This window comes from Chlamydotis macqueenii, chromosome 1, assembly GCF_036417535.1.
Source record: "Chlamydotis macqueenii isolate bChlMac1 chromosome 1, bChlMac1.mat, whole genome shotgun sequence".
Taxonomy (NCBI): Eukaryota; Metazoa; Chordata; class Aves; order Otidiformes; family Otididae; genus Chlamydotis; species Chlamydotis macqueenii.
This window is the reverse complement of record NC_141556.1, coordinates 132,685,639-132,710,328: the sequence shown is the minus strand read 5'-3', so window position 1 is coordinate 132,710,328 and position 24,690 is coordinate 132,685,639. Positions and strand designations below refer to the sequence as shown.

Sequence of the window (24,690 nt, the reverse complement as noted above, 5' to 3'; positions counted from 1 at the left end):
TTAAGATAAAACCCCACTTTTAATCAATTAAAACCTTGGCAGTATTAGCTAAAAAAAAATCCTGCATACTAATATATCACTAAAACAAACAAACAGGGAACATAATTGCATCACATTCCTGAATTAGGCACCCTAATACGTTCTGAAATAGGTGCTCCCCCAGTACCACTCTACCACAGAGGTAGAGTATCACTCTTATACCAACCTCTGTTAAGAGGGGGTGTTCAGTTTACCTGTTCTCGCATCCTGAATCAAAGATGTTCCTCCGACTTTGAAGAGTCTATTTTCCCTCCCTTAACATGGAACAAAAGAGATCACATCTACTTTCATCTTCCTTAATTCTTTGTCAGTATCTTCTCAATTTAACACACACTGCTTTCTATGAGTGTGTTTGTACTGCTTGTCCATCATGTCACGAGGACAGAAAAGACTGCAGGCATAATGAAGGCCTTACCATGCAGGGCAATGATCACAAATTGCTCCCCGCTGATATGACTGTCACTAAAACAGGGCATCCTAGGTGTGACAGTCAAAGCTTTGAAAATGGCCAGGAATTAGAGAAAGAGCTCTTCAGAAATACGCAGGGATAAGTAGGAAATTAAACAAATACTTTAGAGTACTTGAGAGGACACATTTTTGTAATGTTCAGATTCAAATCTGTACCCTTACAGTAGATCTTTCTTGCTACCATTCAATAGTCCCAGATGCTTTAATGCCTCTGAACATCCACATACACGGCAGACTGCCCCATGGGATGGACATCAGCAGAACACATTTTCACATCATCGCTAGCACCTTGACATACCGATGCTCCAAAAGTGTTCATACTATCACAATAGCAGTAGACAACTACAGCTTTCAAAGCATGTAATTAAGCTTCTCCAATTAACAGAGATGGAATTAAGCCTTCACAATCATTTACAGTGTGACATTCTCAGTCCATGCCAATATTAGCACAGTTTGCGGTACAGATGAAAGGTAAAGACGCCGTAAGTAAGGTTTTAGACCAGAAAAGCAACCAATGTTTACTGAAAAATCCTGCACTATGTATGTTGTGAAGTAAGATCAGAAGAAGCACAAGCCCCACTGGCAAACTGATGGTTTTCTCTCTGTTTCCAGGCAGGAAACTGAAACAGCATTATTTATATTTCATACCTCAGCCAGGACTTCCACTCTCTTCTTGAGTACACCAGAAATATAACGGATTAAGCCCCATTCTTGATTGAGGCCTGCCTTTCTGTAGAGCTCGTTGAGTAGGCAATGAACAGTGACACCATACTGTCCATCCAGCTCTGTGTCCCAGTCAGCACCTCTGCCAGAAAAGACATAGAAGGTAACTGTCATCAGATAAAATGCTACGCTGCTTAACCTTACCACACAACAAGCTGCCTGATTTTGATCGCACTGTTCATTTTGGTGACAGAATTAAGTAGTACATGGGACATGTGGGCCTTCACCAGAGATTGGTTATATGTGGACAAAACCCTCCTGATACCAGGAACTTTCATATCCTCTTGAGCAGTCTCTTAGCCATGAGTCCGTAACTTCAAAGCAACCACCCAAGGGATTTCCCAATGGACTTTCAATTGAGCATGCATGCAGACAGTTTGCTGGAGGAACTTGTGGTGCTTTTTCAGAGCAGAATTCAGCAATGTCTTCAGCTGAAGACTGCACCCATTTTTCAGATGCTTCAGAGGGCTCTAAGTTTTTTCCCCTGTGTCTTTCTTGCCTATTAACTAAGCTTCCACACTGCATGTGCCACTACTGAAAAAGCAAAGGAGATTTCTGTTCCCCTCCTGGTTTTGAAACTCACTGCATTATGGTTTCTTGTTGACAATGTTCTGAAGTGTCATGGAATGACCCTTCAACTCCTGCTAGAGGAACAGAGTCCACCAGAAGTCTACCTGCCTGCCCAACAGAGACTCCCAAGTGAAACAAGTCAAGAACAAGAAATGAAGGATGTTACAGGCAATTAAACAGCAAAACTGTATTTTTTTCAGGATTTCTTTGCTTTTTAAGAGAGGCTGCTAAACTTTCTGCTTAGGAAAACAATAAGATCAAAGAAGAGGTCCTCACAGGAGAAAGACTAAAATAAATAAATAGATAAACAATCTCTGCAGCAGTAAGGAAGACCATCTGTGATTAACACATGCTTGTCACCCAAAGCTAGTGTCCTGCTAGATTCCAGCAGTGTTCTCCTGTATAGGAAAAAAAAGCCCAATAAATGCACTCCAGAAGATAATTCAATTGGTTTGTATTTGCATTTTCTTCCCATATGTATTTAATGAGCAGCTGTTTACTAACCCCAGCAGTTCACCTTAAACTGTTTCCAAGGATGTGTTGAAGAGCACCGAGTTTTAGCCAAGGATGCACTTAAGCATGCAGAGGGATGAGAGGAAAAAATAGTGACTACTCATTAAAATTGCACTTTGCTTTCAGTTAGAAAACAAAAAGATGAAGTTTCCCTCCACTTCCCTTCTTATGTATAAAAATCACACCAAATCTTTATGAACTTAACAGGTGCCACAAATATAGTAAGGTATGTTAATTCATGTAAAGGATTTGTGCATTTCACTTGTGAATCTTGGAGCCTGTATGTATTTGCAGTTGTGTGCCAATCAACTCCAAAATCTGCGCAAGCATTTTTTGTATCCAAATTATTTATGTAATCAAGCAAACTGAAAATATTCCTGTTAAAGCACAAAATATTTTAACGTCTTCCCTCAAAACACAACCCTGACCAGTGGAAAGCTTTTGCACAGCAACGATCAGATAGTTGTGACCAACTATAAACATGCTGAAGTTTATACTCAGGTAACTCACTTTAGTATATGCAAGATATATAGAATATCTGCTTGATCGTGGAGCGTTGGGCATTCCTTCAGCTGCTCGACAAGTTTCCTGCAATCCAAATCACCATGAGCATCTTTAGGTAAGTACAAAACATTTTCAGAGTCCTGATAACAAAGACAGATTAAAAAAAAAAAAAAAAAAAAATCAAAGAAGTTATCTTGAAAAAGTAGCAGATCAACTTCAAACTGTAACCTCCCATTACAGAATACAACAGATAACTCTGCATTTGAAATATACACATATCATGTAGTTCTTGGCAGACTACTACAGACATAAAAAGCAGACTTGTCCTAGGAAACACAACACCTGAAAGAGGATTTTGTCTCTAGTTTCAGTTCGAGCAACAAGAAAAACAATTTTTTTTTGTCAAAACAAAAAATAGTTTGTAAAAGAAGGAAACCAAATTATCTGCATGCTCTTCCTGTTATATACTGTTACTTGGAAAGAGAAAAGCAGAAGGATGCTACTTTTTTTAGTTGAAATGATTTAGAGCTTTTTGAGTTCCATCTCTAACCTGTAAACATGTGATGCTTTATGAAAGCAGATGCTGCCATCATAAATTTTCCACGCTTATGCAACTAACACGCTCACTACTCAGATGATGCAATCCTGCAGCGAGTTCTTAGATGAAGAGAAGTTTTGTTTAATAAGCTATTCAGCAATTTATATGTTCCTAAAATACCATTTCCACAAACAGAACCTGTAGAGCAGAATCCTTCAAGAGGCTGGATACAAATCTCCTGTAACCACTCTCAGCAGCTGCTGCTCATATATCCTAAGACAAAACAAGAGCCCAGCACAACCTCATCTTCATGCCTTGCAGTGGGATTTGGCTGGTGCCTTAAGGACATCTGTCCTTTCACACACTCCCCTCCTGCCCAGACATTACTATGAGTAGCATTTCTTGGAGAACATCTCTAAAGGCTGTAAACATCTCATCCTTCCCTTTGTGCATTCATTGAGAACTAAAGACAATGACTTAACCTTTGCCCTTTAAAAATAAGCAACTATTACATTATTTTTTTGTTTTGCACACACAATAAAATTTTTTCCATTTGGTAATGTCTATTTAACCAAAAAACCACATCAATTCCAAAACCAGGGAGTATCTATCCTGTGCCTCAGGCAGAATGGCTTGTCTGTGAAGGAAAATGGTAACTAGCACAGAATTTGGCTGGGAAACACAGGAAAAGCCACAATATTGGGTTCTAAAAATAGAAACAGCCTAAAAATTCCCACAGCTTACCTTTTTCTCAAAGAAATGTGGATTATCAACAAGATTCAGAGACTTCCGGTGTGTGTTCAGAACTTTAGTGGGAAGAGACATAGACACAGCTGGAAAGCAAAGCCACCAGAGGGAAAAAAAAAAGTCTATTTCAGTAACATGAAAATTGAAAACACCTGCATGAAGCAACAATGCTAGGTAAAAACAACAGAAATACTCCTAGGAGTCAAAATACAGAGGCAACGTTTCTGAGATGCTGTGCGTGGAGCTCAGAGGCGAGCTCACACTCTGAACCTTATCTTCTTTGCAGGCTTCTGCCAAGAGATTCTGAGATCAGCACGCCAAAGGCTCAGGTGCAACATGCTCAACCAATACCTCTTACAACAGTCCATGCTTCAGAAATCCTGCAGCCCAATGACCTAAACTTGCTAAGTGTTTTAAACATTTTAACAGGAAGTATATGGATAAAATGGTCTAACTGGTAAGATATCATAATTAAAAGTGATAATGGTAAATGCAGGCTAATGCTCTGTTAACTTCGTATGTTAAATTTAATAGAGGATCAGACAATGTCTAACAGAAAAGCTTGAAAGTTATTAATACAAAATGAAATAAAGGGAAGTCTTCCCTTAACTAGAGCATTGAACACTACATACCTACATTTAAAACCTTGCTTATGTTGGAATCTATTTACAAATTCAGTCAAAGCATTATTTTGGTGTAAATCCTCCAGTCTATTAGAAATATAGCATAATTAGTAATACTGTCCTCCCTCTCTACTCCATTTGCTCTTACAAATTTAGAAAGCGCACGTGCATACTTATGTTTTTCTGGCATTGAAACACTTCATTTCACCACAACTTTATTAAAATAAGAAAGTACATTTTGTCTGCTTTTGTTTATATAAAAAGACCAAAAAAATTAATTCACTGACTGACTCTAAAATTCTGTCCAACTAAGAAGCTGCACCAGTTTCCATAACATTAACTTTGATTAAATTTTACATTTCACAGTAGGTTTTCTGTGTACACACCAAGACATGGGATACTGTGGGAACACTACAGGAACAACTTTGCACTCATTCTTATTTCTTGATAACTACAACATGCTTGTGTCACTAGTTCTTTTTAAAATGCAGAATTTTTAAACACTTTAACTTACCCTTTTAGCACCCAAACGAGGTTTTCTCTTATTATCACTAAATAAGCAAAAGGGAGAAATACCTGGAACCTCCAAGCCCTTTGTTTTGGCCATTATTGACAGTATCTCTTTTGTGGAATGGTTTGCACTGAACACAGGTGGTTGGTCCGCAGCCTTTGAAGTTGGAGGCAGGTATGACTTCAGTGCTGTACTCTGCAGGACATCATTTATGTACTGATCCAGCTCATCCTGGCTTTCTAGTGTGACATACATAAAAGAAAAGGTTTTTTAAAGATAAAACCATAATTTATCAGTGCTTTCTTTTTCAAACACACCACTCTGTTCTTGCTGATATAGAAGGGCACACAAAAATGCAATAATATCATAAGCAAGAGATTTTTAAGTGGAACAAATTAGAAAGAAAAAAAATCTAATTAGTTTTTGACACTTTGAAAACAGTTATATTAAGAAGCTGGTTTTCCCTTTGAAGGAAACAAAAGGGTTTTTATTTTGCTAGTAGTCCACAGATCAGCTCTTCCACACAAACTCTTGTCTCTTCCTCCATCTAGGCTCTTCCACCCTGCACACCCCCCCCGCCCCATCTGCTGACTCTTCAGACTCAGCTTTACAGCAGCAGTTACTCACCAATGCCATACTACAAACGTGGAAAGAATATGCACAAACTCCTTCTCCAAAATAAGTCATGCATGTACTGTTCTCAGACCGATGCACAAGAAACTTGAATGACTAACAACTGTACACGAAATAGATTCTGTATCGTAGGTAAACCCAAGCTCTGCAGTAACACTACCTTTTTCACAGAAGTCTGCTGGATAGCCTCCATATTCACTGTCAGGACTACTACGGCCTTCACTAGGGTCATCAAATAGTTTTATGTCACAGTCTGGATCCAGGAAGCTCAGATATGTATGAAAAGAGGTGGTAAGAAATTCTGATAGCTTGCCTATCTTCACCCTGCAAACAGGAATGCATGCCAGAAAGCATTAACATCCACTATTTTGATACTGATTGATGCTCACTGAGCTTTCAACAACTCCTGCAAAATGTGAGACCTACTGTCAAATCCACCTTTCATAACTACAAAGCAACAGATAACTGATACTGAGAAAAACAAACGCAAAACAATAGTTGCAGACCCAGCTGGGTACTTACTGCTCTAGCTACTACTTGAACTTAGCTGTGTTATGGTAACACCCACAGGCCTAACTCAAAGCCTAATTGTGCAGGGTGCTGTATGTTTATATGAAGAGAGACCCTGAACAAAGACCTAAACTCAACGGATAACGCATGAGAAACTAGGGCGGGAAGTTCCCATGAGCAGCAGTATCTTTTCACAGGACTGCAGTGATACTAAACAACAGAAAGCACATCTGATTGTGAGAGGAAGATACTGATTGAGAGAGGGCAAGCAGAAGGAGATGAGGGAGGTACTGTGGCATCATATTAAATTGCTTTTATATGTAGGTGAATGGAACACATAAGCTTGCAAGTGCTACGTGTAATCCATGTTTAAAACATGTCCAATAACTGTGAGAGAATTATTTTTTAAAAACAGAAGCCCAGACAAGACCAAGTTTTTGTATTTCCAGAGGTTTGATATTCATTTTTCCTTATCCATTAACAGCAGTCAGAGATGGTACGCCTCTTGGTAGACAGATCTTTCCCATGGCATCTGAGGTCCAGCCACCATCTGATTGCCATATAATAACTGAAGCTGAATCTTCTTCCTCTCCAGAGTTCTAGTACAAGGTCTGTGCACTATCACAAGTTCAAAACTGAGGCTTCTATAGGATTTAATTTAAAAAAATCATAGCAAGAATCATTTAGGGGTTCAGACATTACCTTGCACCTCCAAAATAACCATCCTCTAATTTTCTTATGGTGGCAAGAACTGCTGGATGAATGTCAGTACCATCATCAACTAAAAAAGAATAACGGAAGAGTTGAAGCTTACCAACATGCTAAACTACCATCCAAATAAACTGGATTACTGGGTGTTCACTACAAAGTAAATCAGACAAATTTCAAATAGAACCCGTACCTGCTATCAATACTAGCTTATTCAAAAAACTCCAGACAAAAAGGCAAACACAAAACAACCCCAAGACGAATTCCAAAGAGATTTCTCAAGACAAAAAAACAACCCACTCAAGGCAAGTTCCAAAGGGATTTCTGGGAAATTTCTTTGGACAGAAATAGTATAGAGATGATGGAGAGACACAAGGATTTAAAGGGGGAATAAAACCAAAATGACATATTACCATGTCATCCAAAGTCAGCATATACTTGAGAAAGTTAAACTGTACTTTGATGTTAAAATTCAGATGTTGAAACAGTTATGCCACCCATCTCCTTGCAAATGGACCTCCATCCCACTCCCCTGCAGTAATCTACTCTGCTTGAAACCGAGAAATGTAAGTATACCAAGCATTGTATGGGTGATGGGAAATGTCAGAGTTGGTCTCCCAGTCATTCTCCAACAAGAAGTGAGGTAAGCCAGCTCTGTCTTGAGCATCTCCACAATCATCTGATTGTCTAGAGCCAGATAGAAGTGATGCTGGTCAGTAAACTAGAGAACAGAGAAAAATGGCATATCAGTAGCTGTCAGTGCTTTCCTCATTTTTTTTCAATTTCCTCCCTTAAATCATTCACAAAAGCCGTATGAGCTATTCTTGACCACAACATAGACTGTGTGAATTAACCTAACAAGGCCTGCAACTACGAAAAAGAGATCCATGCTTGTGCAGAGTCCATTTTCTTACCCTTGTAGGCCAACCATGAAAGAAGTAAGCCATACAAATAAAAAGTTAAAAAAATCACATCCATGAAGTAGAACCTTCCCCATGATGAATTACAGTAACCTATGATCCGGAAGATGGGAGTACCCTACATGGGGAAGAAAAACTAACAACAGCTACAAAAACAATAAATAGGCTTAAGTCCATGCTGGGGATGGGGAATTAGTAACTCTGTGTTTCTTGGGAACAAGCTGAAAGTCAAGCAGAACACAGAAAAGCTGGCACTTACTGTGGACAAGATGTACATTAAATGTAAAATGGTAAAGTGTGCTATTCCCACTACAGAGGAAAGCCAAGAACCACAGTAGAGAGACTATCATGGCTACTTCAGGAGCTGGAAACCAAAAAAGCTGGACGAACAATGGAATGTATGTCAAAGCTGCCACAACAAAAGTTAAGGAAGCACATAAGCCTTGGGGAGGGGTGGAAAAAGAAGGCTGGGACGTAAAATAAACATCAATTACTACGACACATAATGGTCAAGGAGAAAACATCCTGTAAACGTACCAGAAGTAACAGGAAAACAGAAACTGTAGGTCTGTTAATAAAGAAAGAAAGGAGGTAGGAAGAGAGGATACAGACAAGCTGAAGCATTCAATGCTGTTTTTACTGACAGAAGAAAACTAGTGAATTACGACCTCTAATACTACTTTTAATGAAGCGACATAACTCCAGCCTGAGTGCGGGAAGAAAATGTCAAAGAGTACCTAAATTCAAGCTGGCAAACTCCAGAGAAATTACTTCACAGAACTTAAGGAACTAGCCAGAACAATCACTGAGCCACTTGAAATTAGTTTTGATAATTCAGGAAGAACAAGTCCCAGAAATCCAGAGAAGCAAACACACTGCCCATCTTTAAAAAGGAAGAGCCAGGATAAGACAGACAAATAAAAGGAAGAGCCAGGATAAGACAGACAAATCGAGCCAATTTCAGTGCCTAAAAGCACAGGAAAACAAAGTCAATTTGAGAATGCCAAGATAATTATAAAATTATTAAGCAAGATGGACAAACAGTCATATCAAAAACCAATCTCAGCAAATCAGCCCAATTTCCTTCTTTGAAAGCAACTAGATAGTAGGTACGAAGTGGCTGACATCTCTCAACTTTTGCAAATTTTCACACTAGTGAGCTGAAGAAAAAACACCTGAGGAGGGAGAACTGCTTCAAAAACTGTCCTCAAAGGGCAGTTATTAAACATTTTTTCAGAATAAGAAGGTACCCCAATGAGGTCAGCCTTTGCTCCACACCTAATCAATGTTTTCATTAGAGAACAGGATGAAATACAAACGACAAAACCACAATATTTGTGGACATTACTCAAGATCAACACAGATGAGTTAACTGCTAACCTTAGAAAGGTGAAATTAAACATTAATTCCACCCTCCCCCCTCAAAAAAAAAAAAAATAAGGGGGAATTGCTTGGCTGCAAAGTACAACAGAAAATGTTTATGTTTTAGTCATAACATGGACTAAGCAGGAACTGTCAGTGTGTTGCTGATGCAAAGATAATTGCCATTTTGGAATATATTAATAAACATGCCCATACTTGATACATGGCAAGATTTTGGCTGGAATATTGGGTCCTACTTACACAGTAAAATGTGGACGAAGATATATTTTGAAAAAAAAAAAACCACGACTCTAAGAATTTTTCCCTAATTTGCAAAAGTGAAAATTGGTGTGGGGAAACAACACAACAGAAACAAACTGTTACAAAGCTGCTTGTGATCAACTGACATGGGGAAGAACGGGAAGGGAGCCACATTATTTGCAGTAGATCTGATGTTGTTTGGATATCATGAAATACTGCAGAAGCCATCTATGGAGTCCACTTAATATCTTCCACTGGAATTTAAAAGACTACATTACTCAAACATCTAATTAGGAGAGTATGAGTATTCTTTATCCTGCTCCAGTTACACATGTTTGGAGTAGCTGATCCCTTGACCTGCTAGTACCAACGGCTAGAATAAGTCTACAAGAGTGTGTTGTATTTCATTAAATGTATAAGTAAGATCCACTAATTCCAGGAGAATCTAAACTTTCAGCTACATTGAAAAAGGCACTAACAGAAAACACAAACAGAAAAACCCTCTCTCAGCACTATTGACCCTTTCAACAACATAATGAAAATATTACATCCTAGCCTCTTGGCAGTTATAGTACTTGGCACGCTTATGTGAAACCAAATTTTCCATCAAAGCAATCAGTAGGAAGACACATTAAGTGACTTATTTCGGGATAAACTACTTCATTAGCTAGAATGTTAGTTTGGGCAGAGATCAGTAATGACTTTTTATGTTGGACTAGATGACCTTTAAAGGTCCCTTCCAATCCAAACTATTCTATGATTCTCTTGAAGCTAAGTGCTTCACTAATGATTAACCATTAAGTAAGCCGTGATTTCCCTGCCAACTTTACATGCTCACCTGAGGGGTAAAAGCAAATATTTGATTTCTTATCACGTACAGCTTGGAGGTGCCTAATACTCCAATGTGTCGGTGTGGTCGTCCACTTAATTTCATGTTCTTGTTCCGGCCTGTAAAGAAAACAAAAGAAAAAAAGTCTCACCTAACACTTCCTGTGTGGTTTTCCACAACAATCGTTTTAGACAAGCAGATCTACTTCATTTGTATCAGCAAGGCAGAAGCCAGATAACAGAGTGAGATGCTACAAACTGGTCCATTTTGTAGCAACCACCAATATAATAGCTAGAGTTCTTCAAAGGCTTGATTACAAACAAAAAATTTGTCTTCACTGACCATGGGATTGCGTCTTTTAATTATAGTCATTGCTCAGCACCCGAAGCTTCTCCACCAAGAAGGACAGGAGGTATGGCCTTTCAAAAACAACACCATCAACATACAAGAGAAATTGCAGTACTTTCACTGTAGAACCTTAAAAAATTCTTGCCCACAGAAGGCTAAATCCAAATACAAAGTACATCAAATACAAAGACAGATTTACGTTCTTTTCATCAGGTTAAAAAGGTCTGCTTTCTCAGTAGAGCTTATCGGTGAATAATCAGCATTGCACCCCTTGCTCCAGCAGCCAGGAGCTGACTTGAATTTGTCTGACAAGGAATATGAGCCAAACAACCATGCGCCTGAAAAAAATACCACTGTGAACATTCCCAAAGAAGTCACTGTTAAAAACAATACAACAATGTGTTAAATCATCCTACTCACTCCCACTAACGAAAGAAAGTTATTATGAATTATTATGAAATAAATGTTAGCTTCAGGAAAGCCCTGAGAATGTTTCATTTGTTAAAAGTTCTTTGTGATAAAAAGACAAATTCTTTCCCAAAAACAGCACATGCAATTTCTTTTCTCCATGTAAAGGGCACACTTCCTAAGACTTATTTGAAGGCCCCATTACCTTGGATGCTTCCAAACAACTTCTTGTTAAAACAAACAAACAAACCAACAAAAACCACCACCACAAGAATAAACCCCTTTACTAAAGCCAGTTTCTTTGTGGAAATAGTTCCTGCAGGACAAAAGAGAGTCAGTTCTTGCCTAACTCCAAGGGTACAGGGAAACTTGTATTTTGGTCATCTTTTCTAATGAGGCAGGTTTTTTTTCCCTGTTGGAATTCCTTATTTAAGACTCAAGTTCTAATTTCATTAAGCTTCTTCACACAAACATGTTTTTCAAAATCAGAGAACTGTATTTAAATAAAAGAAATTAAATCAAATAAATTTAGACAATTGTGAAGTAAGAAAAACAAAAACTAAACCACCACCTTTAAATATACCTTGCACAGCAGTAGAGAAGGGCTTCCATGTTCAAACACCTACCCAGCATGGTGTAGAGGTTACTCAGGATGCGAGCTGGTTGCACTCTGAGCGGATGGATATCAGCAATGCTCTGAACATTGATTCCATGGTCTTGCAAGAGATTCTTAATTTGATTAGATTCTGCCAAAACAGTTACTGCATAACAGAAAACAAAAACACTAGTAAGAACCAAAGTTATTCTCTTTTTAACTGACTGTCTCTACTCTCACTTCTCAACTACCACATAGTTGACTAAAAATACACAAAGGCCTCACTTCTTTCTTAATTTATGAGCCTGTGAGATCAAAGGGCATTGTAAGAGAGTGTCAGACAGCTTTTGGCTCTCTGCTTCTCAATACATCTTGCCATTCTTGTCCACTTTGGACCACAGAGTAATTCAAGTTGGAAGAGTCCTCACAAGGTCTCTACTCCAACCTCCTGCTCAAATCAGGGTCAGCTCTGAGGTTAGACCAGGTTCTTTAAGGCTTTATCAGTTTCTTCTGATCTCTTTCAGTACCACTGGTTTGGATCATGCAGTCTCTTTCCACAGATGGAACTTTTCCCGCATAAAACAAGGAGAAACCCAACTTGAAAATCTTCATTGTTTTAATGCATATCTATACATACATGTTTTTATAACAACACAGTCACGTCAACGGGGAACAGATGTTGTTACCTGTATAGCAATAAATGTTACAGAGGCCATAAAATGGTAGAGGTAGGGAAAAAAAGTCCACAAATCAGTGGAATTCACAATCCAGGCCTTGATCCAACCTCTTGCCCTGCTTGAGGTTTCACCCGTGTTAGGTGGCTTATTGATTTGCGACTAATAATTCAGTATTCTTCTTTGCATTGTAAATACTTGTCAAAGAATGCTAAAAATAAGCAAGCATTTACACTTCTACTAGAAATTAAGCACTTCAGAATAGCAAAATGTCACCCCTGTGAGACATCAAGAGGGGGTAAACAAGCACATGCCCACGTCACAGTATCACTGACAAAGGCTGTTCCTGATAAATGAGCTGATTGCTTTTCCAGAACGGTACCGGCCCTTGAAAAGCCTTTAAGTTCTGATCAGCTGGTGTTTGCCCTCTGCTTAATTTTCTGGTTTTGGCTGTTCCTGCATTGACAAAAGAAGCCACTCCCCTGCAGTAACTAAAAGATAGCTGCAAGTCTGGCTGCCTCACCTCTGTGTACGGAGATCCTCCTCACTCATTGCTGTCTGGTTCCTCCGAAAAGGGGTTGCACAGAAACCTAACTAGACTGACAGGTCTCCTGCCCTTTCTTGCTAGGGGTCCTGCTTACATAGTAAAATGTGGACAAAGAGATATTTTTGAAAAAAAAAATCACCAAGATTTTTCCTTTTCAGTACAAGATGAAGTTTGCCACTCTCTGGTCTCTGACTAGTCTTAAAATTTTAACAAATATTTTTAAAAAGTTTGTTAAACTTGATCTTCACTCTGGGAAAAGGGCAGCTAGGCAAACAACTCCTTCCTCCTTCTCATAGTAACACCAAAGCATCCATGTCCCATGCAAAAATCCACATTGTTTTTAAACATGTCTTTCTTCTCTCCTGTACATAGGGACTTCACCATCATATGATCCAACTCACCCAGAACGTTCAAAAAGCTCCCTCACCTTGTACCACAACATCAGGTGTGAATCCAGTGGAAAATCTCCTGTTTAAGGGATCAATTTCACCTGCAGCAAGAAATCCCTAGAATAAATGCAAAAGAAAGAAAAAAGAAAGGAAACAAAAATTAAGTAAAAGGCTTCTGATGACATCTAGAAGAAATCTTAACCAATTTTGATATTTTATCAGGACAGCAAGACTAAAAGCCTGGTTTCTTGACCCCATCCACTAAGTAGTACATTCACTAAAAACAATGGCTGTGATATTTTTTTGGAACAACAAGAAAATGGTTATGACTGACACACTCTGCGTGTCCATATTTCCTATTTTAGAGCTACAGCAACTGACACAATTTTGCCCAGCCAGTGATTTTATTTTGTAGCTCCAAAGAGATATTAAGCGGTTCCTTTAACGACTCCATGGCTAATATGGGACAACTCCATAGGCATCTTGTGCCACAGAGTAAGGCATAGCCTAGTGGACCTGAAACAGTGCTAAATTCTAGCTCTAGGACAGCCAAGTCAGCCTGCGCATAGTCCCTCTAGCCTAATCATATATCCAGTCCATCTGACAACTTATCCAGCTTGATTAGAAACAGACAATTGCACATCTATATACCAAAAAATCCTCCTAAAAGCTCAGAGTCACCCCTTCATGGTTCATGTCCATGTTTCTACTGGAAAACTCATCGTTCCCTACCTGTCAACCAAACTGTACTTAAAACCCAAGCCATCTCAAAATGAAATACAAGCTCACCTACTATACAAGAAACAATTACCTCAGCTAATAGGCAGCTAAGGACATACAATGACTGGCCCCAAAGATGAGGCAACTTTCCCACTGGGACACGATCCACCGAGTGAGGATTTTCGTATTCCTCATCCACCTGAAAACAAATGCATAAGCAAGAAAAATTACCCTACAGTTGTGAAGAACAATCAATAACATGGAAGGATTTGAAAAAATATATCTATCATCTGCCCTTTCTAACTTGCCCTTATTACTGACATCGAGATCTCTTGGTTTTACTTTTAAGGCTGTCTTTCTGGGACAAGAACTGTGCCTCCTTTTTGTACACCACATGACTCTTCAAAACTGAGGTTGAATGGGGACTCTGCACGCAATTATAGCTTTGGTGTTAGCACCTCCCCTTTCTTCTCACCATGCCTTTGCTGCCTTCGCTCTGGGCAGCTTGTAGGTTATTGTGTGTCTGCTTTCCAACTCCTTGCAAAAGAACACTTGAACTTCACTGATGTCTTCCTAACTTCCTGAAGTAGAGGTGCTAGGCTAGCATCTAGCCTAAGTGAAAATTAAGGCTATTCCACCTCTCCTGTGTTAGTAAGAACAGTCAATGGAAACATTAAAGAGTAGATTTACTGAATTAGAAAAACTACCTTGGTTTTGCAGTATACAGATCTATTGAATGCGAGGGAAAAACCCTCCTAGATAACATTGTTACTGTAGTAATTTTAAAATTCATAAATGACAGGCAAAATCTACCCTGTTCATTTGGCATGTTCATCAGATCATCATTATATCAAAATTCACAAGAAGGCTCTGAACTCTTGCACCCTTGTTCCCAGTAGGAAGGCAATTCAGTTTCCACCTCAGATTTGTGAGCAAAACATCAGCTTTCAACACTCCCTGCCCAAACTCAGACCAATGCAGGAGGCTCCCCACCCTTAGTGAGTGAGGGCTGAGAAGTCTGGAGTAGAAGTTGGCAGGGAGGGATACAAAGGCAAATAGCATGGAAGAGCACATAAGCTCATTTGAATTACTGTCACAATAGGAGAATCAGTACAGTAAAGATGGAGGAAAAGAAAAAACACAAATAAAATAAACAAAAAACCCAGCCCAAACCCTAATCCCTCTGAAACCTGTTCTCTCTTACATACAAGCTCTGGAAAAGAAAAAGCACAACCAATCAACAGACCACACAGGCAGGACAGTCTACGCTTTATTTCTTCTGTGAGCTTCTATTCCTAAGTCAGCATCAGTACTCCTTAAATACAGGTCTTGCAATGAGGATTTAAAACTTTAGAACTACTCTAATATTTCCATTGGCGTCCAGATTCCCAAGTAAAAAATGTGACCACTCTGAAGCATAAAGTTTACCTTTTCTCAGTGACAGCTGTGAGAAGTCTCTCAGTTTTTAAATAATGTGGTCTTATTTTTTTTTTATTGTTGGTTTAGATTACCAGCTACAGTAAAACTATAAAGCCAATATTCATCTTGAAATCTACACTTTGCATACTGAAGCGGATGCTGCATTTCCACAGTACCTTTTCTGGAGGAACTGCATACAGTTCGGGCATTAGCACTAGTCCATTCTTCTCTCTAATAAGTATTCCTTCCAGAGCCTCTCTATACTCTTGTACCTGGAAATATTTTTAAAAGAGAGAGTGAGAATTCACATTACAGTCAGAAAAAATTAAACACTAAAGTTAAAGTTTCAGTGCTTTCCAATACTACTTTTCTGCTGAAAGTTCGTTTTGAAAAAAAGGGGAGGAGGGGGAATCATGACTTGCTGATGGAAGATCAGAGTTCAAATTCTCAGAGACTGTTCCAGCATCTCAATATTATCAGCCTCAGAAACAAGAAAACAGATCTTTAATCTATAACACACCATTTCAGTATAAAACTTCTAATATATTCCTATCAAGAAGTCACTGCAACAAATCCTACACAAAATTTTCAATGGATGACAATGCAGTGAAATGGATGTCATGACTGTCAATATCTATAAAAGCGTAACGTGTATACATTGTTCGCTTTCTACTGTACATATTTGTCTGTGATCGTCTGAACTCCGCTTTGCACGATTGGGAAATTGTTTCTCTTAAGTGATTCGCTGAAAAATTTGCCCCATAGAAAACTTAAAATAGATTTAAACTTTTTAAAGATGCCCAAGTTAACTGAACAAAAAATGCTCTTGTTCTTGTGTTGTCAGACAATACCAGACTGATACAAAATAAAGAACATTTAATATTCTTTTTACCAGATCTCATGTTTTGTTCCATTTCTTAACTATCCCATTCCAAGTTTTTACTTACAGGGAAGATGTTTTCAAGCACTACCACCACCTTCCTCTGAAATTCTAGTTCTGCTATCCTTTTCTGAGTACAGCGGAATAGGCAAGTTAAGGTACCCACACGTTCATATGATGGTACACTGATATTTTCAGTATCCTGTCCTCCGCATTTTTTGAGTCCTCAGGGTGCTTATTTTTCCAACAAATGCTGCCATTGCAACTGCTTGTTTGCAGCAGCAACGGGGAGGACTAGACACTCACCTGAGTGTCTCAGTGATTCACTTAGGTATGCTTAAACTGTGGGAACTGAGAGCAATTGTCCAGTCTGACCATGCCCTAGCACAGTCTGTTTGGATGCCATGAAGGCAGCCAGGTACATACCGTCCCAGATAATCCAGCTAAGTTCTAGAGACTGCTTTGTGAAATGGTATCTTATTGACATGATTGAAGTTTCAGTAAACTTTCTGATTTTCCTCCTCATGAAATAATGCCATTTCTCTCTCTACTAGACTATTTTTACTGCATTCAGGAAAGCAACTTGCATTTCTAGTGTCAGTAAGTATTTCACTTGATTTACAAGATCTGGTACAGAAAGAGGGCTTTTTGGTCTGAAATGACCGGTTTTGTTTCTGATGCCATTTTATTTTTTAAGGGGTTATGTTCAGCAATCTTCTGTCCCTCTGCATACCAGGCAATTTTAAATCACGTGTATTTTTTACTTCCTTCAAGTTAACAATCTACAGAAGTCTTGGTATGAATACATTTAGTCCTGGCTACTTGTCGCCCTTTAATTCATGAATACTCTCCAGGTGCCACTATAACCTTTGGAGGGCTACAATCCATTTAGCTCCCTGACCACTAGATGCTTGACACAGTAAAGGCATGAAGTAACTTAGGGAATTAGTGAAAATGAAATGGCTCGTTATAATCCAACTCCAAATCTCTCTGAATGTATGAAAGGACTGAAAGTACTATGAATCTTGTTCTCAGCAGCCAAGCTACGGAGGTCAGGAGGAAAAAGAAGCTGGTCTCATCCTGAAGTAACTGGGAAAGGGGCATCAAGGTTGGTGATAAGACATAAGCAAGTAGATAAATCCTGTTCAGCCCAGTTTGACCACATCAGCTAACAGAGCCATGCAACCTGGTGAGGCTGAGAGAGAGCAACAAGGTCCCAGCATGCACAGTACTGCAGCCTCTACCATGTCATGAACTCCATAGGAAGACGAGATTGGCTGAAGATTACTCCCATCCTGCTGATGGGAGTATCCAACTGATCCCCAAAATAAATATGAAGCAAAGCTACAAACTACTGTGGGCAAATGGCTTTGCATTTCCACTGAAAGCAATTTCTTCTTTCCTTACCTGAATTTTGTCCTCATTAAATACTCCATCAATTAGGAAGTATGTCCAGAACACCGGCCACTCACATTCAATATTCTCAAAGAGCTTGAGCTCAGCAGGATCATAGTGCAGCCTGCTTGGATCCTAGAAATTCAATTATGTCTGTTTAGCCACGGTGCTAAATTAGTCACTCATATTCCAATCATAATGGAAGCCTATTTTATACAAGTAATTAAACCCAGAAAACCAATAAAAACACTTGAAATAGTTTCCATGCAGCCTTTTGATTTCTTTTTCACCTTTGGTCTCAAACTCACTTGATCGCTCCCCTGACAAATCAATCTTTCCCAGTCTCAGAATCTAGGTGGCACCCCAAATACGCTTTGTTCTGTCTGAGTTCAAAGATATTTTGGGGTGCCTCAGAGACACTGCTTCCCCTTAGGCACCATAAGCATATCTAAAGGTTCATTCCTTAAAGAATTACAAACTATGTTCCTTAATAATCGGTTTTCAAACCCTTAGGCTCATATGTGTCATTTCTAGGGTGGATACTTGGATTACCTCCAAATCCACTAAGATATCTTAATAAAAATTTACATGAACTTCACATCTTCATGTAAATGAGACCAAAAAGGTCTATAAACATGAGATAAAATTCTTCCTAATGTCTACTGAAAACATACATCAGAAGTACCTCTCTGGGTGTCTTGTAACCATCTCGGAGAAAACGACAGCAGCCATAGCGGCCCTGTAAAAACACACAAAATTATAGAAAACTTTACATACTGTTCTTCCTCACAGACTAATATCAGCATAGAAGTATGTGCTGAGTTTTAAATGTCTCTCAAGGTTTTCTTCCCTCTCTTCTATGCACAGATGCACCAAGTCTGGCAACCCTTGTTTAATTATGATTTTCGGTTAAGAAAGGGAGGTTCTCATTCTTTTTCCCTCTGAAAAATAAAAAGAAAGCAAATCCTTACCTGCAATTTGGATATGATTTCACTCTTGGTCACATTAACAAGGTTTAGATCTTCCACTGCAAAAGCCGGGTAAGAAATAATAGAGAGAAGGCCAGCATCTATCTCCTTTGACGTGGATGCCCTTGGCAACATGGAGTATAGAATAGACTGAGCAAAACAGGAACAGAAGAGAGGGATGTAAACCATTTACCTACTTTAAAAGACTACGTCAAGTGCAAATGGAATAGATTATAGTATTTGCAAACTGACAGAGAACTCACTGCATAATTATTTTTAACTGAGTTAGTATGAGACTGCTTGACAACACTTACTTTGATGTGACCTACAAGAAACAGGGTGAACAGTGTAGTCTGAAGGCATCCTTAGGACATTAAGTTCTTGGTTCAGTTAATCAACATTTCATTTAAGAACAAAAGGGAGAGGATGTTGGGTTTTCCCCTAGCAAAGGAAAGAGAAGACTAAGTTTTACCTGACAGTGTTCTACTTCGTCAGGAAGAACATGAATCACTGATTTGTGTCCTCCATGAGCTCCAAAAAGATCTAGTTCATCAATTGCTTCCAAAGCAGCCTTAAAAAAAAAAAAAAAACAAACAACAAACCAAAACCATTAAATAACTTAAGCCAAGTATAGACCCTAGCACCTGGGGTTATCCTTGGAAGGAAATTACATAAGACAGAAGTTTGCTTCACAGACATTTTTATCTTTAAAGGAAAGCTTGGCAGTATTTTAGAAAAAGTAAGTATTTCTGTCTTTCTACTAGTAGAACACAGGACTGATGTCCTGGTGACCCTTCTTACAATTTAAAGGCAATGCAAAGCAATGCGGAGCAGGGCTTCCACTAAGATGATATCTAAAGTATCTAATAATAAATGCTTCTCCTGTCCTATATTCCAAAATAACCCCCATGTTTAGTGGCCTTTCACTCCTCCTGCCTAAAGGGCTATTCAAAGAGGAAGGCTTGTTCACAGCGCCTCAGAATCAGGAGAGGCCAGTGCCCAGAGAAGATAGCATCACCATCTATCACTTCCTGAGGGAAAGAGGAATGAGATGTCTGCTCTCTGTACAGCGAACCAAGGCACAGCACGCTCTGTGCCAGCAGGTGGATCACCACATCTCATATCTCTTGGCCATAATGCGTTTGTCTAGTGAAGACATTAGCAGTCCAACCATTGACTCCATTTGGGCACCCCTGCTTTAACCCAGCAGGCTACAAAACCTGGCCTTGCAGAACTGGTGTGCAGTGCCATGCAGGGAATGTGGCAGGAAGAGAGCAAAGACCAAAGACCAATGGCCAGAGTCAGCCTAGCACAGCTTTCCTCCAAAATGCATATTCACAGGCTTGTGGTAGCACGGAATGTTGCTGTGTGTCCATTTTTGTCCTGCTGGTTTACAGCAATGCCAGTCTCTGACAGAGGGAGGATCACACAGTGCAGCTTGCCTTATTCTCTCTGCAGAGAGGCAAGGGTAATTTTCTTCTTCTAACACAAACATGGGTTTACTGTCTCTGCAGAGGCTTTCTCTAGCCGAGCGCTAGAGCAGCAGATGTTCCTGACAGCAGCAGAAAGCCCCACTGAGGATCTGATAGCCAGGACCATAGGCAGTCTTAATGGAGAACAAAAGGCACCAAGATCAACTCAAAGGCATACGCTCCGTGCTGTACTGATGCCACAAGTAGCCACACAAAACGGATATGGGAGAGAAATGTTAAAAGGCAGAATTCCTGAGACAGATTTAAAAAAATAGCATCTACCTCGCTCTCTGCAGCAGGGCCTCCAGCGTGCCTCCCGACTCCCAGCCCAAACAGCACTTTTACTGAACTCAGAGCCACAGAGAAGCAAAGCTATGCCACAGATTGTCCTGACATCAGTGCACCCAGAAGTAGTGCTGAGATGACAGCAACCCATAGCAGGCTGTTCAGTGAAAAAAAAAATTTGTACTGGACAGCTAGGAATAAACCCCCCCCACAGACACTGCTGCATCACCATTCAGCTGAACTGTGGCCAAGACTGGCAGTTTCTCCTTCTTGCAGCCACACAAAATCTTGGTAACTAACAAATCCTGCTGAAATGCAACTACACCTTTGACCTTAACGATATTTGGCTTCTGTCAGTCCCCCGCTACGTAAAAAGTCAGTTATCAATGACACATTTAAATTTATGGCCTTCTGAGCTTCATTCAGTGTCCTGTGACCTTGTGCTGTGAGGGAACCACAAACAGCCACTTTCTTTTTCATACATCTTCACTAATTTTTCTCTCTAAACTACTTGTGAATAATTTCTTAGACTGATATTCTGTGGTTTGACAGAATTTACATCTGAATTAATCTTACCATGAAAACATCACAAAGACAACACTGGGGCTGGAGAATTAAGAAATTAGGAAAGAATGAAGAAAGAGGGACAGAAAACCAGAAGCCGCTTTATGAAACTGCACCTCACTCAATCTATGGGATTCATGCCTCAATGAGTCTGGGACCCCTCTTCCAATCCCTGGAATAACTGTGCTGAGATCCTTCAGTTAAAGCCATTATCACAAGGATTTTACACTGAAAAATACTAGTTCACACCCAAACAAAAATTCTTATACAATCAGTTAACTATTGCAGGGGCCAAGAAGACTATGCAAAGGAAGCCATCAGGTTTGTCAGAGCCCTTCAGCATGAGAGAACAGCCATGAAGGAGGTGTCAGGAAGACGTTCTCACTTTGGCCATCCCTACGGAGCTTGCGTTCAGTTCAGGGATGCCCTGGTTTGTCTTATCACCACGTTCCCAAATTCCATAATCCTGCAACAACACCATAAAGAAAAAATTGTCATGATCATATACAAAAACACATTTTCCGCCCTAGCCCTACAACAAAACCAGACCCCTGAGTGAAATGAGATGATTCCCCTTAAAAAAAAAGGCAAAAAAAGGCAAAAAAAAAAAAAGGCTCCAAGTCTCCAAAGAGCCCTTCCTTATGTTTAAAGAGCAGCACATAAAAATATACCCCAGGAGGACCAGGTCTACAGTCACGAATCACTGTCTTCAAAGAACCCATAAAGCCTTGTCCCCCTTCAACTCGTCACTTTCCAAAAAGTTTGTTAACACTTTGCTCTTTTTAGAAAGGCCCATAAGATTTTAATGATACATCAGGAAATATTATTAATTATGAATAAAGAAAGACTATTATTACTATAGAACAAGTATACCTCACCCAGCCAGCAGTAAATCCTCCACAGCCCTCCCACCATCTCCAAAGATGCTGCTCCCAGTGTGAAATACTGATAGGTACTATTATCTTCTCATGGAAAAATAAGTCTGTATTTTCCTTCTCCATCAATAAATAATTTTCCACCCACATCTGAGCAGTGTTCAAGGTGATTTACATACAAATAACTACTTACAGCAACTTTGTAGGCAGCTTCTATGTAAAAAACAAGATTCTGAATAAATGTAACTTCATCAAGGGTGAAGATAATACGTAATCCTGATTAAAAGAAGGGAAGAGAGTGATTATACTGTATTAGAACTGAGATATTTACTCCTCATTGAGTTTCATAGTTTATTTGCTACCAACTACTGCCCACTTAAATCAATAGAAAAAACTCATGCAGATTTCAAAAGATCAGACAGCAAGCCTCAATACTTGTTGCTAATGAAATACTTCAAATGCCACCAACACATACAGTTTCAAAGACCAACCAAAAACCACCCCTGGGAGGGTGTCATTCAGACACAGTGGGTAAAAAGCAGAGACATCTGAGCCAGCTCTGGCTCTCCAGAGCAGTGCATCCCAATTCCTGCAGCTCCCCACCCCTTTGCCTGCTTAGTGCTCTATCAAGGGACCACCAGGTGCCCGCTCTGCCAGGATCAATTGCAAGAGGACAGAAGAACACGTAAGGAAACAAATCCTTATCCTCACAGAAGGAAAAGCACAAGATAAAACAGCGTCAGCAAGAAGAGGAACACAGATGGGACCAGTGGCAACCAATGTTGCTACTCTGAAGAAACCTGGTTGTCCACCCTACGTCATCTTCAAACACAAAACTCTTCTCTGACATGACTCTGAATATCTCATGTATTTGTATGCCAACAAACATTAAGGGAACAGACACTGCCAGTTACTATAAACATGAAAACCTAACTAAGCCACATCTCTTTTCCAAAGAAATATTAGTTTCTTCTGAGTAGTAGCCATGTAAAGGTCTTCAAAGCTAGTTACAACTTTTTTTTTCCTTTTTAAATGAAAACTAGAATAGAAAAATATTGCAACAACAGTCAAGCCTAAAATATCTTCTGCTTACCTGATGCAGTCATCTGTGCCAAGAAGAGCAGGTAAAGGGAAGTTGCATCCACTTGTAGATGCCCCCACTGGTCGTCCCCAACCACCGTGGCACAAGTAGCAGAGTTATACTTGGCATGTAGGCAGTCTTTGGTACTCTGTGTGCGTTTGAACTTCTCCACCTTTTCTACCTAGAAAACACCACAAATCTCAATTCTGAAACATTTTTGAAGAAATTCTCCGAACTATTTCAAAATTAACAATTTTTCCGAGATGAGGAGAAACTTGAGGTCCTAATTTTCGTTACATCACTTCAGCATGTTTTGATTGATCAGAGTGCTTAAACACAGCTCTAACTTTAGGCTACAGCTTAATTCACAGGTCTTCGGGAAAGAGTAAGATAAAATTATCTTGTTGAGTTCAGATCTTGGTTACAGGTATGCATCTTGGTGAAAATCAGTTTGCAAAGGCAAGATTGTGATTTGCTACAAGCACAATCTCAAAAAGGCGTAAGAAAGATCAGAGTTTTGCCCAACAGTTTTAAAGACTCCCTGCACCACAATCTACATGCACACAAAAAACTCACTCTACAGAAAAGACACAAGGAACAAATGCTTCAGAGGAAATGCTTTGTAAATGCAACACACACTAGTCCAACTCATACATATGACATTACCTGTCTCATCATGCACTGTAAGAGTCCCCGCATCAGCTTCACAACGTTCTGCAGGAAAAAAACAGACCAGTGACACCCTCATCAGGCCAGGTTCATCAGCTGTTACAAACAACATGCAAAACTGACAACGTTCACACCCCCTACTAAGGTCCTGCCAAAGGTAAAAAGAATGCCTATTTGCCCGAAATGCCTTATGTGCCTTTTTAAAAATATACTGGTTGATTTTTATTCCCACATCCCTATCTAGGAGAACAAATCTTTTCCCAAAGGCCCTCTCTAAACAGTTGAGCAACTCTCTGTGGTCCTTCTACCCAGCTAAGCAAGTAAGAGGAATGCTATGTCTTGTAAGAATAACAATAATGATGATTATCATTTTTAGAGTGACAGATCCAGGGAACACAAAAAAAAACCAAAGAGCATAACTGGTTTACACCAAACTTTGACATACCTGCTCGAGCTCATAAGCTTTGGCCTTATCCTCATCCCGGTCTGCGTTCTTCCGATAAGCCATCCCCAGACCCCAGACAGCCAGGATGCTGTAGATGTTGTCCCGTACCCAAGCATCCTTATGGTCTGTACCAGCCGAAAGCAGCCCTGTAACTGGATTCTAAGCACAGCAGAAGGAATAAAGAACAAACATTACCACCTGAAATCCCATCTTTCCATATCAAAGGGTAACAAAACAAAAGAGAGCCAAAGATGATTTCACCCTGACTGCACACTGCAGCTGGTCACAATTTTGCAACAGAAGCAAAGTCCCATCTTCCTTTCCCAGAATCACACAAGTGAAATGCAAAATTTATTTGAACACTTCATGATATAAAGCTTACGGCATCCAGTTAAGCATCCTCATCCACACAGGCTTATTAGCTAAGTCATTGAGTGAAACTTTAAATATATTGAAGAAATAGAAATTTGCATGTTACATATTAGTAAGGAAAAGAG

At 39.5% G+C, this 24,690-nt stretch overlaps 1 protein-coding gene across 2 annotated transcripts in view; it reads right to left on the bottom strand.

The window, feature by feature from the left end:
- Positions 1-24,690, bottom strand: part of PHKA2 (phosphorylase kinase regulatory subunit alpha 2) — a 43,151-nt gene that overhangs the window by 13,260 nt on the left and 5,201 nt on the right. For both annotated transcript variants that reach the window (XM_086767494.1, XM_086767485.1), the window contains exons 2-22: positions 24,194-24,352; positions 23,746-23,793; positions 23,092-23,260; positions 22,192-22,274; positions 21,509-21,589; positions 19,275-19,373; positions 18,806-18,952; positions 18,520-18,573; positions 17,847-17,969; positions 15,736-15,831; positions 14,232-14,339; positions 13,459-13,537; positions 11,842-11,976; positions 10,469-10,578; positions 7,664-7,808; positions 7,082-7,160; positions 6,030-6,193; positions 5,302-5,475; positions 4,100-4,188; positions 2,824-2,957; positions 1,156-1,312 (exon numbers count right to left, since the gene is read on the bottom strand). In XM_086767494.1, the coding sequence (XP_086623620.1) occupies positions 1,156-1,312; positions 2,824-2,957; positions 4,100-4,188; positions 5,302-5,475; positions 6,030-6,193; positions 7,082-7,160; positions 7,664-7,808; positions 10,469-10,578; positions 11,842-11,976; positions 13,459-13,537; positions 14,232-14,339; positions 15,736-15,831; positions 17,847-17,969; positions 18,520-18,573; positions 18,806-18,952; positions 19,275-19,373; positions 21,509-21,589; positions 22,192-22,274; positions 23,092-23,260; positions 23,746-23,793; positions 24,194-24,352 (2,433 nt within the window). The remainder of the gene's footprint in view (positions 1-1,155; positions 1,313-2,823; positions 2,958-4,099; positions 4,189-5,301; positions 5,476-6,029; positions 6,194-7,081; positions 7,161-7,663; positions 7,809-10,468; positions 10,579-11,841; positions 11,977-13,458; positions 13,538-14,231; positions 14,340-15,735; positions 15,832-17,846; positions 17,970-18,519; positions 18,574-18,805; positions 18,953-19,274; positions 19,374-21,508; positions 21,590-22,191; positions 22,275-23,091; positions 23,261-23,745; positions 23,794-24,193; positions 24,353-24,690) is intronic.